The 14,385-nt window shown below is 60.9% G+C and overlaps 1 protein-coding gene across 1 annotated transcript in view; it reads left to right on the top strand.

Moving 5' to 3' along the window:
* Window positions 1–11,426, top strand: part of Ankrd11 (ankyrin repeat domain containing 11) — a 103,157-nt gene extending 91,731 nt beyond the window's left edge. The window contains 7 exon segments of the mRNA XM_015495947.2: window positions 107–4,438; window positions 4,440–4,768; window positions 7,175–7,273; window positions 7,341–7,418; window positions 7,420–7,485; window positions 9,205–9,297; window positions 10,440–11,426. Of these exon segments, the coding sequence (XP_015351433.1) occupies window positions 107–4,438; window positions 4,440–4,768; window positions 7,175–7,273; window positions 7,341–7,418; window positions 7,420–7,485; window positions 9,205–9,297; window positions 10,440–10,625 (5,183 nt within the window). The 3' untranslated portion in view covers window positions 10,626–11,426.
* Window positions 11,427–14,385: the final 2,959 nt, after the last annotated feature.

Raw genomic sequence — 14,385 nt, forward strand, 5'->3', positions numbered from 1 at the left:
CACGCATCCGGGGAGGCCCTTCCTTGCTGCAGCGGCAGAGCTGCCCCACCCTGATCTGGGAGAGTGGCTCTGAGCCTGCCTGACCTCTCCCTTCCTGTCCCCACAGAGAGCTCCGAGGAGGAGGACGCCCCATCCTTTGCACCTTCCAGCTCAGTTGATGGCAACAACACAGACTCCGAGTTTGAGAAGGGCCTGAAGCTCAAGGCCAAGAACCCAGAGCCTCAGAAGACTGTGACGCCTGTCAAGGACGAGTATGAGTTTGATGAGGACGATGAGCAGGACAGGGTCCCTCCCGTGGACGACAAGCATCTGCTGAAGAAAGACTATAGGAAAGAACCCAAGGCCAGCAGCTTCGTGTCGATCCCCAAGATGGAGGTCAAGAGCTATGCCAAGAACAGCACCACCGCGCCCAAGAAAGCCGCCCATCGCATCCTGTCAGACACCTCAGACGAGGAGGACGCCGGCCTGGCTGTGGGCGCGGGGGAGAAGCTGAGGCTCTCGGCGCACACAGTCCTGCCTGGCTCGAAGGCCCGCGAGCCCCCTGCGCCCAGGCAGCAGAAGGAGAAGAGCAAAGTGAAGAAGAAGCGGAAGAAGGAGGCCCGGGGCAAGGAGGTGCGTCCTGGGAAGAGGAGCGACAAGCTGTGCTCCTCCGGGTCCGAGCGTGCATCCTCCGAGAGCGAGGAGGACGGGGACTCGGTGGGGAGCACGGGCTGCCGCAGGGGCTCCCCACTGGTGCTGAAGGACCCGTCGCTCTTCAGCTCCCTGTCAGCCTCCTCCACCTCATCCCATGGCACCAGCCACGCCGACCAGCACAGCAAGCACTGGCGCGCGGACAGCTGGAAGGCCGTGTCCTCCCCTGCCTGGTCGCAGGTCAGCTCGCTGTCGGACTCATCAGGCACCGGCCTGACAAGCGAGTCGGACTGCTCCTCCGAGGGCTCCAGCGTGGAGTCCCTAAAGCCCGCGAGGAGGAAGCAGGAGCACCGCAAGAGGGGCAGCCTACAGAGCATGGCTCCCGAGAAGAGGGGCGGCTTCCACCCCAGCGTGGACGGCGCCGTGCCCAAGCTAGACAAGGAGGGAAAAGTCGTCAAGAAACACAAGACGAAACACAGACACAAAAACAAGGAGAAGGGGCAGTGCCCCGGCCAGGAGCTGAAGCTGAAGAGCTTCACCTATGAGTACGAGGACCCCAGGCCCAAGGCCGACAAGGCCGCCCTCCTGGACAGCGACGTCTCCACGGAGGGCAGGCTGCGGGTGTTAAAGCATGACCGAGACCACCTCAAGAGGGAGGAGAGGCTGGGCAGGACGAAGCCCGAGGACAAGGAGTGGCTCTTCAGAGACGAGAAGCCACTAAAGAGGATCAAGGACGTGGGCAGGGACGGCGGCAGGGCCTTCCGGGAGGAAAAGGACCGGGCTGGCAGGGCTGAGCGGGAGAGGCTGGGCAAGGAGAAGTCCCCCAAGGAAGAGAGGCTGCGGCCGTACAAGGAGGAGAGGAAGAAGAAGGCCCGGGACCGGCCCCCCAAGCCGGAGAAGAAGGGCGAGGCCAAGGAGAAGGCCTTGAAGGAGGACAAGGAGAGGCTCCGGAGGGAGAAGGCCTACAGGGAGGACGCAGCCTTCGACGACTGCTGCCACCGGGGCCACTTCCTGGAGAGCGAGGACACCAAGCTCAGCCTGTCTGACGACCAGCAGGACAGGTGGTTTTCAGACCTCTCCGACTCCTCCTTTGACTTCAAAGGGGAGGACAGCTGGGACTCCCCAGTGACAGATTACAGGGACATCAAGAGTGACTCTGTGGCCAAACTTATCTTGGAAACGGTGAAAGAGGACAGTAAGGAGAAGAAGCGGGACAGCAAGGCCCGGGAAAAACGAGATCTCAGAGACGCTTTCTTCCGAAAGAAGGACCGGGACTACTTGGACAAGAGCTCGGAGAAGAGGAGGGACCAGGTGGAGAAGCACCGGAGCCTTCCCAGCTACCTCCCCGACAAGGACAAGAAGAGGAGAGAGTCCTCGGAAGGCACACGGGACCCACGGGACCGGAGAGACGCCCTGGAGGGCTCCAGGGAGCGGAAGGAGGTCCGCCTGCGGCCAGAGGAGCCGCACAGGGAGGAGCTGAAGGAGTGCGGCTGCGAGGGCGCCTTCAAGGACAAGGCCGACTGCGACCTCGCCAAGAGCCTGGAGTCCTGGGAGCGGCACCACGCAGCTCGGGAGAAGGAGAAGAAGGAGAAGGCTCGCTCCGAGAGGCACAAGGACAAGTCCAGCGACAGGGACCGAGGCGAGAAGTGTCCGAAGGACAGAGACTCTGACAGATGCCTCAAGGAGAGGAAAGACGGCAAGGAGAAGCACAAAGAGAAGGACACACACGGCAGAGACCGAGACAGGAGGTCCGGCCTCGAGCAGGCCCGGGAGAGGAAGGACAAGGCGCACTTCCCCGCAGCCGCCTCCGAGGACGCCTCTGAAAAGAGGGAGGAGAAGAAGGGGAAGGAGAAGAGCTGGTACATCGCAGACATCTTCACGGACGAGAGCGAGGACGAGAAGGAGGAGTACCTGGCCAGCGGGCTGCGGCCAGGGGAGGCCTGCGAGGCCCCCAGGGCGGATGGCCTCCAGGAGAGGGAGGACGGGAGGGAGCCGCCCCTGGCAGACAGGCACAGGAAGTGCCCCTCCGACAGGCCGCACGAGAAGCCCCGGGACAAGGAGCCCAAAGAGAAGAGGAAGGACAGGGGTGCCCCCGAAGCAGGCAGAGACAAGAAGGAGAAGGCCTTGGAGAAGCACAGAGAGAAGAGGGACAAGGACCGCAAGGACCGGGTCCTGGCCGACGCCCCCCAGGAGAGGCGCAGCAGGCAGAGGCCACCCGAGAAGGTGGAGAGGAAGCACCCCGGGGAGGACAGGGCCAAGGGCAAGCACAAGGAGAAGCCGGACCGGGAGCGGAGGGCCTCGCGGGGCGCGGAGGCGGAGCGCAGCCTGCTGGAGCGGCTGGAGGAGGAGGCGCTGCAGGAGGGCAGGGAGGAGGCGCACGACAAGGCCAGCGAGGGCTCCTCTGACAGCTTTGCAGACCGCGGCCCCGAGCCCGGCCTGAGCGCCCTCCTAGAGGTGTCCTTCTCAGAGCCGCTGGAGGACAAGGCCCGGGAGGGCCCCGGCCTGGCGGAGAGGCTGAGGGAGAAGGAGCGGCACCGGCACTCCTCCTCCTCCTCCAAGAAGAGCCACGACCGCGAGCGGGCCAAGAAGGAGAAGGCCGAGAGGAAGGACAAGGCCGAGGACTACAAGGACGGGGGCAGGAGGGAGCCCGGCCAGTACGAGAAGGACTTCCTGGACGCCGAGGCCTATGGCAGCGCCTACGCCGTGAAGGTGGACGGCGAGGAGGAGCTGGACAAGGCCGCCGACGGGTTTTCTGAGAAGAGAGAGAGGAGCGAGCCCGAGAGGGAGCCTCCCAAGAAGGTGGAGAAGGAGCTGAAGCCTTTCGGGTCCAGTGCCCTGGGCTCCCTGAAGGAGAAGAGGAGGAGGGAGAAGCGCAGGGAGCGGTGGCGGGAGGACAAGGACAAGCACCGGGACAGGCACCACAAGGACGAGCCGCGGCCCACCGTCCGGGACAAGGGCAGGGAGGAGGCCCTGAGGCTGGGTGAGGCCAAGGCCAAGGAAAAGCCCCGAGAGGGTGCAGAGAAGGAGAGGGCAGAGCCCACCAAGATCAGCAACGGCCTGGACAAGCTGCCGCCACCCAGAGAGCCCGGCAAGAAGGACGCCCGGCCCCGGGAGAAGCTGCTGGGGGACGGCGACCTGATGATGACCAGCTTCGAGCGGATGCTGTCGCAGAAGGACCTGGAGGTTGAGGAGCGGCACAAGCGGCACAAGGAGCGCATGCGGCAGATGGAGAAGCTGCGGCACAGGTCTGGGGACCCCAGGCTCCGGGAGAAGGCAAAGCCCGCGGACGACGCGCGCAAGAAGGGCCTGGATGCCGCCCCCAAGAAGCCCCTGGGGCTGGACCCGCCCTTCAAAGACAAGAAGGCCAAGGAGTCAGCTGCGACGCCACCTGTTCCTGAAAGCAAGCCCCCGCCAGGGCTGGGTGCCGAGGCCCAAGACTGGTCAGCAGGGCCGCCCCTGAAGGAGGCCCTGCCCGCCTCGCCCCGGCCCGAGCAGAGCCGGCCCGCCGGGGTGCCCACTCCAGCCTCACTGGTGTCGGGCCCCAGCTACGAGGAGCTGCACACGCCCAGGACCCCGTCCTGCAGCGCCGACGACTACCCCGACCTGGTGTTCGACTGCACCGACAGCCAGCACCCGCTGCCCACCACCAGCGCCTGCTCCCCCCCGCTCTACGACAGGTTTCCTGTGGCCTCGGGCGGGACTGCAGAGCACCCGGGCCAGACGCCCACGAGGCCCGTCCCCACAAACCTGTACCGCTCCATCTCCGTGGACATCAGGAGAACCCCTGAGGAGGAGTTCACTGTGGGGNGCCCAGCACCCCCGCAAGCGCCGCTTCCAGCGCTCCAGCCAGCAGCTGCAGCAGCAGCTGAACACAAGCACGCAGCAGACGCGGGAGGTCATCCAGCAGACGCTGGCCGCCATTGTGGACGCCATCAAGCTGGATGACATTGAGCCCTACCACAGCGACAGGTCCAACCCCTACTTCGAGTACCTCCAGATCCGAAAGAAGATTGAGGAGAAGCGCAAGATCCTCTGCTACATCACGCCCCAGGCACCCCAGTGCTACGCCGAGTACGTCACCTACACCGGGTCCTACCTCCTGGACGGCAAGCCGCTCAGCAAGCTGCACATCCCTGTGGTGAGTACACCCTGCCTGCCTGCCTGCCTGCCTGCCTGCACGCGCACACCCTGGCGTCGGTCTCTGGGGCCACCTCACGGCCTCCGGGATCAGGAGAGCTGCCAGGGTCTGTGTCTCCATGGATGGCTGGCCACTGGCCCCCAGCCCCAGCATTTCTGCAGCTGCTTTCTCTGAGCGGCGGGGCCCTGGTGGGCACCCCTGCACAGCCCATCTTTGTGGCTCGCTGCTGGGACTGCCCTTCACATGGAAAGCCTCAGCAGAGTCTCACCTGCATCCCTCCCGTCCCGTCGCTGTGTCTCTCTGGAGCCTCGAGCACCTCAGTGGGTCCCACCTGCTCTGCCCGTCTCCCCTGCGCGCCTCCAGCAGGCTCCCCACAGCATGTCAGGCCCTACCAGGGCCTGGGCCTTCCTAGACAGGCTGCTTCCCACTTGTCCTCTGGGGTCTTCTCAACTGCAGAGGCAAAGGAAGCTCTTCTCCATCTCTGGCCGTGATGAGCCCCCAGGCCCCTGGGGCCTCTCCCCTCACTGCATAGCTGACTTTCTGTGTGGCCACCTACCCGTGGAGGAAAAGCCAGGGCTTCTGTTGTTTCCTCTCTGGGCCTGGCTGGACTCCGTCCTGGTTGCGGAGCAGAGGCCTTCTGACCTGCAGGTGGAATGAGGAAGACGGTGCTGCAGGGCCTTGCTCCCTCAGAGGCTGCTGCTGGACAGGAAGCACAGCTGCCTGGTGTCCCCTCTGAGCGAGGGTGGGTGTTGGACGTGGGCTTCTGCTGGGTTTTCCCTGGAAGGGGCTGAGTTCAGCAGCAGCAGGGCCAGGCCATGTTGGAGCCACGTGTTCCCCCAAGGGGCATCCAGGAGCGCTGAGCCCTGAGCCCTGAGCCCTGAGCCCTGAGCCCTGCAGGAGGACTGCACAGATGATGGTGTGGGCCCCTGCATTCAGAAGAGTCAGGTCTGAAGTGTCTGTTCAGTAAGACCTCTTCCTACTTTCTGTGGCTGCATTTATGTCTCCATTACCCAAACAGTGACGGGGCAGCTGTGAGAAATTGGAGGGAAAGTAAAGGACCAAAGGTTGTGCTAGCCCTTCCCACCGCCCAGCCTTCAGTGTGGGCTCCTCCCTGTCTCCACCTCATCCTGCAGACCCTTGGGTGAAGCGGGCACACGCCTGCTGCTGTGTCGGGTATCCTGGCTCATCCAAGTCCCTCAACCAACCCATCTGGGCCCATCAGGGGACGAGATGGGCGAGGTTTGAAGGCTGCAGAGACCTAGCTGCATCTTCTGTTTTGAAATGATTTTAGATTCACAGAGAAGCCCACAACTCAGAGCCTCAGAATGCTTGTAGAGCCATCCTGGTGCTGTCTGTGGGATGTCTGGTTCAGTGGTGGACGGGGCCTGTGGTGGGCACAAGACCCTCTTGGGCAGTGCTGATCATCTGTACAAGTGTCCCGTGATGGGACCGAGACCCGTGTCAGGGGCCGGATCCCCATAGTCACGGCCTGGTGGGCACAGCTGGAGGGTTTCTGGTGTCTGGCTTCTTCTGGTCATTGGGACTAATCTGAAGCCGTTAGGTCGGGTGCCTGGGCCGGGCTTCTCTGCCAGAAACGCTGTCTTCTTCTCGTTTGTTCCAGTCTCGGGGAAGACTTCAGGGCTGGATGTGGATCCTTTTTTTCTCACAGTCTTGCCCCTGACAACGCCCTGCAGCAGTGTCTCTGCTGTGCTTCCTGTAGCCGGGGACCCTGTCCATGCCTCAGGGTCTTGCTGCTCAGGGTTCTGCTGTCAGCAGGAGCCTCCGTGGGCCTGTGGTTGATCTCAGCATCATCACATATCACCAGACTGCCCAGGGCCTGCGGCTGCCACTGTCTATTGCAGATGCCCTCCGGCCCGCCCCAGCCTTGCCTTCTCTGCCAGTTCCTTCCATGGTCGGAGCAGGCACCACACATCTGCCCAGGTCCTATGCACACTGCGGGTTTTTTGTGTGCCAGCTCCGGGAGCCTGACCTCCCAATTCCTAAGAGCGGAGGCCTGTTCCTCGTCACCTGTGGTGTACACGCTTTGCCTGCTGGTGTCTGGCCACCATGGTCAGCCTCAGAGCCTCCCCCATGGGGACTGGGGTGGGCTCTCTTCCCTTCTCAGCAGCCAGGCAGCCTCAGGCACTGGCGTCCAGGTTCCATTTTGGGTGCGTAGGCCCTCACTGGACCCCACGGGGCTCCCTACTCCTGCTGTGCTGCTTTGGCACATAGGGTACGCACACCTCTCTCTCCTCCCCCTTGCCAGCAGGTGCTGTGTGCCCCTGCCTTCTCCCTCACCGTCTCCTTGCTGTGCAGGGTCAGAGGTGCTTCTCAGGAGGTGCCTGGGTGGGTGGGTGCTCTGGGCAGGGCTCCGGCCCCACTGACCCATTCCCCTTGTGCATGCAGATTGCACCCCCCCCTTCCCTGGCGGAGCCCCTGAAGGAGCTGTTCAAGCAGCAGGAGACGGTGCGGGGAAAGCTGCGTCTACAGCACAGCATCGAGCGGGTAAGAGGAGGTCCAGGCACGGGGGCCACTGCTGGGGGCCTGCGCTCACCCCTCCTCCCCCTCGCAGGAGAAGCTGATCGTGTCGTGTGAGCAGGAGATCCTGCGGGTGCATTGCCGGGCGGCCAGGACCATCGCCAACCAGGCCAGTGCCTTTCAGTGCCTGCACGATGCTGCTGGACTCTGAGGTCTACAACATGCCTCTGGAGAGCCAGGTGGGTGATCCAGCGGGGCCAGCGGGGCCCAGGACCTCTCCTTCCTTAGAAGAGCCGGCAGGCCTCACACGCCAGGCAGCATGGCAAGCACGGATCCAAGCGCTACGCTTGGAGCAGGACTGCCCCAGCTTCCCGTACTTGGCGCACTGGGACCCAGGTGTCCCCCAGACTGCTGGACAGGGCCTCAGCCAGTGTGCAGCTCTGAGTCCTAAACTTCCCCTGGGACACTTGCGAAGCCAGGGTGAGCCGCTGCCCTCCCCGTCGAAGGCCCCAGCGGGTCGGGGTTTCCCAGCTGGACCTGTGCAGCCCAGGCTGTGCCAGCCAGCCCTTCCCCTGCTGTGAGCAGTGCTTGGCTGGGGGCCTGGGGCAGGCTGGAGCTGCATGACCCAGGACTGCCTTGCCTCCCACAGCCACTTCGAGTGCTGGCCTCCAGCCCGTGGCCTGTCGCTGACTGCGTGGCAATACTCCGGAGCTCACCTGGGGACTCCCAGCCTCGGGGAGCGTTTCCAGTGTCTTGACCTTTCCGTGTCCATGGCTTTATGCTGGGACCTCTGGACGGATGCCCTGGGTCCCACGAGCCCCGGAGGCTTGGCAGTAGAGCCTGGGTGGGCTCCAGTTAAAACGTTCCTAGTGTGTTAAGGCTCCCCTACCCTGAGGACGTAGCTGCTTTCCCATTTATATGTTACACACAGGTTTTCTTTAAAGCAGAGCAGGAGTGTTTTGTGAATATTTGGAAGTTTTGCTCTTTGCGTCAAAAAGAAAAAAACCACTAAGTAATTTCCTGGGTCTCTTGAAAGTCCAAAGGAAAAAACAGTCTCTCTCTCTCTCTCTCTCTCTTTTTTTTTTTTTTTTTTTTTTTTTNGAAAACTGAGGAATTTTTTTGAAGTTTTTTTTTTTTTTTTTTTTTTTTTATTAGTATGGATAAACATACTACCTTTATGTGTTTATTTTTATGTGGTGCTGAGAATAGAACCCAGTGTCTCACACATGCTAGGCAAGCGCTCCACCACTGAACCACAGCCCCAGCCTAAAAGACAGTCTCCTGATGGTCAGGCTGAGGCCTCTTCTGCAGTACCTTGCTGACAGTCTGGGCACGAGGTGCACAGAGGCCACCGGCCTTCTGTTCTCAGAGCCTTTGGCATGTTCTTTCCAGGGTATGCAGGGGAGGCTGGGCACCTCCTTCCCAAGGGTGCCTGTGCCTGGTCCACAAGTACAGACCCATTTGTTGGGGTGAAAGTGGGGCTATGTGTGAGGAGGAAGCGGTCAGGACCACAGGACATGGAAGCCAGTGGGGAGGGCACAACCAGGCTGCCCAGGGCCTGCAGCTCCCACCTCAGAGAAGGGAGGTGTGTTTCTGGAAAGTGGGGAGGTTGCCCGGGCACCACCAGCAGCTTCGTGTGATCCCTGTGCCATCTGTTTGAGCCTCTGGAATGGAGACTAGGGTCGAGGGACCTTACTCCATCCCACCCAGGACACGAAGCACCCCACTGGAAAGCCCCACCGAGGCGCAGCCCCTGTCAGCACTGCTGTGCCAGGGCAGGTCCCGAGTGGCTGCTGGGGGCTGCTGATGCCCAGGAACAGCCTCTCCAGGGAAGATGGGGCGGGGGGGGGGGCGTCATCCCCTTGGCCCTGGACCAGGGTAACCTCCTGAGGTGACCACACCTCTGCTGGTCACCTCCCCAGCCCTCTTCCTCCAGACACACCTCGTTTGATTGACAGGGCGACGAGAACAAGTCCGTTCGAGATCGCTTCAATGCCCGCCAGTTCATCTCCTGGCTACAGGACGTGGATGACAAGTACGACCGAATGAAGGTGGGTGCCGCAGGCCGGTGGCTGGACACTGTGCATGCCTTGCCAGCCCTGCCCGCCCCCCACCAGCACACCACTACTAGCAGCCATGTGACTTGCCAGTTTTGCAGTTTCAGCTGCCCTGGGTCCCAGCCATCACCTGGCTCAGTGGGAGGCACAGTCACAACAGGCCACTGCGGTTTACACAGCCTGGGGGTGGGGTGGGGGGGCTGCTGCACCCTCTCTACCTGTGTCCTCTCAGTTGCCAGTGCCTCAGCTGACAGAAGACCCCAGGGAGACCCTACCTGAAAGAGAATTAGGCTTTGTGCATTTCTACACCACTTTTTATTAATGCAAACTTTTGCAAGAAAAGTAGATTGGGAAAAAAAGAATCTAAAGGAGGTAGCCCAAGAAAAGGGAGATAAAATGGCCAAACTTGGTGAGAAGATGTTCAGTGTAGTCATTAGTTTCACAACCAAAAATGACATGACCTTTAGAAGAATGCAAGGGGCTGGGGCTGCTGCAGGTTCTCCCTGCAGGTTCTGGGAGCATCAGCTGGTGTGGTCCACCTTAAGTCCAGCAACTGACAACCCAAAAGGCGTCAGGGTGGCCCTGCAGGTCCCCGCCCGCACGTGCACTTGGGCAGTAGCTCAGTTTGGGCTGTGAAGGCAGAGGAGGAACTTCGGGCACTAGAAAGATGAAATGGGGGGATGGGCTGGGCTGGGCTGGGCTGTGGCTCAGTGGCAGAGCGCTTGCCTCGCATGCATGAGGCTCTGGGTTTGATTCTCAGCACCTCACACAAATCAATAAAATAAAGGTCCATCAACAACTAAAAAAATACTTTATTTAAATAAAGAATGTTGCAGCCACAGCCTTGTCCAGTCCTCAGGGGCTGCTGTGGTGGCTCTCAAGCCCTAGCAGACCCCCAGTGCAGCACAGCCGTGGGGCGGGGTGGTGGACGCAGGGCAGTCGGGGCACAGACCATCCTGAGGGGCCGTCTTCCCGATGAGCAGCACCGTGGCTAGTTACAGAAAGGTCTGTGTCTTGCCAGGGCAGTGGGCCATGGGCAGTCAGGTCCAGGCCGCAGCCTGCTGTGCGTCTTGCCCTACAGAGGCAGCCGGGGCCGCGGGTGGCATCTGGGACCCTCACCCGTGTGTGTCCTGCAGACCTGCCTCCTGATGCGGCAGCAGCACGAGGCCGCAGCCCTCAATGCCGTGCAGAGGATGGAGTGGCAGCTGAAGGCACAGGAGCTGGACCCCGCAGGGCACAAGTCGCTGTGTGTGAACGAGGTGCCCTCTTTCTACGTGCCCATGGTCGATGTCAACGATGACTTTGTGCTGCTGCCAGCGTGACACCAGGGGAAAGTCGCAGGACACCGGCGAGGGCCGTAGTCACCAGTGCTGCTGACGTGCCCGCGGTGCAGGAGGGCACCGTGCCGGCCAGGTGGGAGGAGCCCAGAGACTGCACCTGGCCACACGCCTCGCCTGCCAGACCAGCCCGGAGGCCAGGAGAACCAGAGTCTTTACCAGCGGTGGCAGGGAGAACGGGCCCCCACGCTGCAGTGCCTCGTTGGCCCCAGCGGGAGGAGGAGACCGTGGCCCATCCAGAGGGGCACCTGGGTCCCTCCCAGCCAGCCGCAGGCACCCGAGGAGCAGGAGAGTGCGCTTTTGAAGTCCCTGCTCCCTTCTGATCAACTAAAGGAAACGACTGAGGCGTCCACCTCGCACAACAGTGACCTCTGGTCGGGGCCAGGAGTGTCCGCCCGCCACGGTCCTCAGGACAGGCTGGGACACTGAGGTCGCTAGTGCCAGGCGAGGGCCACCTGCCGGCCACAGAGGGACTCAGCCAGGACTCTCCAATAGTGTTTTTAATGGAGTCAAATCCACGTGGTTTGTATATTTTTTTCCTTTAATCTTGGGCATTTTGTTTCTCTTTCTGAGAACGTTAACTTGAAACACTACAGAGCCAATAATCCTATAGAGAGTATCCGCGAACGAACGCTGTACAGTTTTATATACATTCACAATGTACTTTTGCTGCCTTCTAGATAATTTATTTTGCAACACATTACTGCACAGTTGTAAATAACTTATGTACTGTAACATCACTTTCAGTTATGTGTAAAGAAATAAATAAATTAATTAAAATGCTTCTCCCCCTGTGTGGTTCCTCAGGAGGTCCGGCCTCTGCTAGGGAGGTCGCTTCACCTGGAAACCCACCCCCCGGGGCTCCCGCTCCTCCCGCCTCCCCGTCCCACCATCATAGGACCCGTGGCCTCGGCCGAGAGGCCTCCCCGTCCCATCGTCCTCCCATCAGCTGGAGACAGCGGGCTCTCGCCGCCACCTGAGCCTGCGCAGGGTTTTTCCCATGACCAGGCAGCTGGAGCCCCACTGGGAGATGCCGACACTGGTCAGAAGGTGGGCTTGCTGAGGGTGGGCCCTCCACCTCCGCCTGTTTTTCCCGGAGCAGAACTGGTGATCCTGCTGTTGGGAGGGGCCAACAGGCCATTCATCCCTGACCTGTGGGCCCTTGCAGGCTACCTGCCTCGGTCGGGGGAGCTACAGAAAGGGCCCCCCAAGGGAGCGAGGAGGAGTCCCTGTGTCCTGTGAGCTGAGCTGGGTGAGCCATCACCCCTCAGGCCACGGGATCCCTCACCTGCCAGCCAGCCAGCTGGTGCTGCAGGGCATCCTGTGGCACAGGGTTCTCTCGGGACAGCCATCCTGCCAGCGTTGGGGCTTGGGCTCAGACAGGAAGGAACGAGAAGAGCCATTGGCTCATCGGCAGCCTGGAGTAGGTGAGGGGTTGGAAAAGCCAAGAAGAGTTTTCTTCTTCCGGAGATGGTTCCTGAGGCAGGGCTGTCCCATGTGTGACTCGGCAGGAGAAAGGGCCCCCTGCGGGTGGGACCAGGCACTGCCCTGTGTAGGCCCCAAGATGCAGCTGCCTCCCACCCCACTTCCTCCCCCGGGGAGGATGGGAGGAGGGGCCCAGAGGAGGAAGCCCCTGGGCAGCATGTTGCCACAGACACCTGGAGCTACTGGTGGTCACCTGCATGGCATGCTCAGCCCCAGCCCTGCTGCACCTGGCCTTCGCTGCTTATGCCACTGGGCCCTCCCCACAGGCAGGACAGTCAGCAAGGCCTGCAGGCACTGCCCAGTGTGCTCTGGGGACAGAACTGCTGGTCTCCACAAAGTACTGCGTTGTGTGACTCCAGTTCCGTGAGGTTGAAATGGGGAAAGGTAGCCTGAGCAGAGGCCCCCGGGGGACACTGGCACCATCCTATCCTTGACCTGCCATTGACCAGTGGCTATTTGAAGTTGGTTTATTTGTTTTAATAAGGGATGGAAGAGATTTCTCCAGAGATGCTGAAAAGCATGTGGCGTGCAAAACTACAAGTGGCAGTCAGAGCCGCTTAACCTCCCAGAGTGCCCCCAGAACGGGTGGTGAGCGACAGTCCAACACAACCTGGTACGGTGGTGCCCTGTCAGACCAGCGCCTCCAAGATCAAGCAGGTCTGTCTGCTGACAGGAAGTCAGACAGGGCCTCCAGGGCAGTAGAGCAAGTGCTTTGTGAAAATCCCTTCTCCACACCCGCAGTGGGTCAGGCTGCTGAGACCACCGTCAGCATGTGGGAGAACCAAGGCCAAGCCTCGGGGTGTGCTGACCGCGGTGGGCTGACTGGAGCTGAGCTTTCCAGCCTGCCCTGCTCCTCTCTCACTGGTGACACCTTGGGAACCAGTGGCCTGGAGCCAAGGGCTGCCTGTGCACAGGGCCACCGTTGTGACTCGATGTTGTGCCTGATGGCTCCGTGGAAAGCCACGGGGGGCCTGGTGTGACTAGACTGGCTTGGAATCTACTCCTGGGGAGGGGGAAAGCCTTCCTCCCACAGAAGCAGACAGCAGTGACTGTTCAGCATCACAGCTGCCCCCGGGGACAGATGCCTGTGTGGACGCCAGAAGCTCCGTGTGCCTGGGGCTAGAGAAGTCCATGTACACAGGCAGGCCTGTGCATACCCAGGGCAGCTGAGCACATTCCAGCTCCTCACCTGAGCGTCAGGCCTCGTGCAAGATCAAGGCTGAGGCACAGCAGTGACCTACCAGAGCGCCAAGAAGCACCGACCGAGGACATACGGGGCCAGGGCCACTAGCTGAGCACCAAGCCAGCTGGCTGCACGCTGCAGCAGCCCCCAAACACCAAGCCTGGGGGGAGTAACGTGCAGAGTTGCCTCCTGTACTACGTAAAATGTCTAACACCGGCTTCTGCAAGTGGATGTCCAGAGCACAACGGAAACCGTGTCTGAAGAATTAAAGTGACGAGTAGAAACAGAGCCAGTAGATGGAGATGAGTTTAAAAGCAGCAGACGGAAATTTCATTGGTGGAAAATGGAATCACTGAATTTCACTTGGTAGAAGAAAGAATTGGCAGACAAGGCAGGTGAGCCGAGATGGAGTCTGAGGAAGGGAGCCACTCAGCTGCTGGGTGCCAACAGGTGTGCAGGACGGTGAGGCCGTGCTGGAGGGAGAAGGGGGCACCAGTGAAGGGATGACGGCCAGGGCACCCAAGCTCATGGACAAGACGAAGCAGGGCCAACAGGAAGAGACCTATGTGTGGACACATCATGGCTGAACTGTCCAGGCAAAAGGGAGAGGGTCCTGACTGCAGCAGAGACCAGCACAGCCCACAGAAAGGACCTGCAGATCAGCAAGTGGCTTCTGGGCCAGCAGCCAGGCAGGCAGCCAGCTGCCCTGTCCAGAGTGCTGCAGAAAGTTAATCCAGACCCAGGCCTCGCAGCTGTAAAACCCCTCAGGACAACTGGGAGGACCCTTGGATGGCCTTGGGTTTGATGACCTAAGGCACCAGCCATGAGAGAATAAGCTAGACTTCATCCAAGTTAAAGATAACGTGCAGCAGGGGTGCAGCTCAGCCAGAGAGCTCTCTGGTTTCAATCCCCAGAATCACGATTTAATAAATAAAAATATGTCTATCAAAAAAAAAGGAAGAACCGGGGGGGGGGGGTGGCTGGGGATGGTGGCTGGCAACGTAGCGCACTCGCCTGGCATGCGTGCGGATCCGGGAGGTTCGATCCTCAAGCACCAACGATACCAACAAAGATGTG

The sequence above is a fragment of the Marmota marmota genome, unplaced genomic scaffold (genome assembly GCF_001458135.2).
Source record: "Marmota marmota marmota unplaced genomic scaffold, marMar, whole genome shotgun sequence".
In the NCBI taxonomy this organism is placed as follows: Eukaryota; Metazoa; Chordata; class Mammalia; order Rodentia; family Sciuridae; genus Marmota; species Marmota marmota.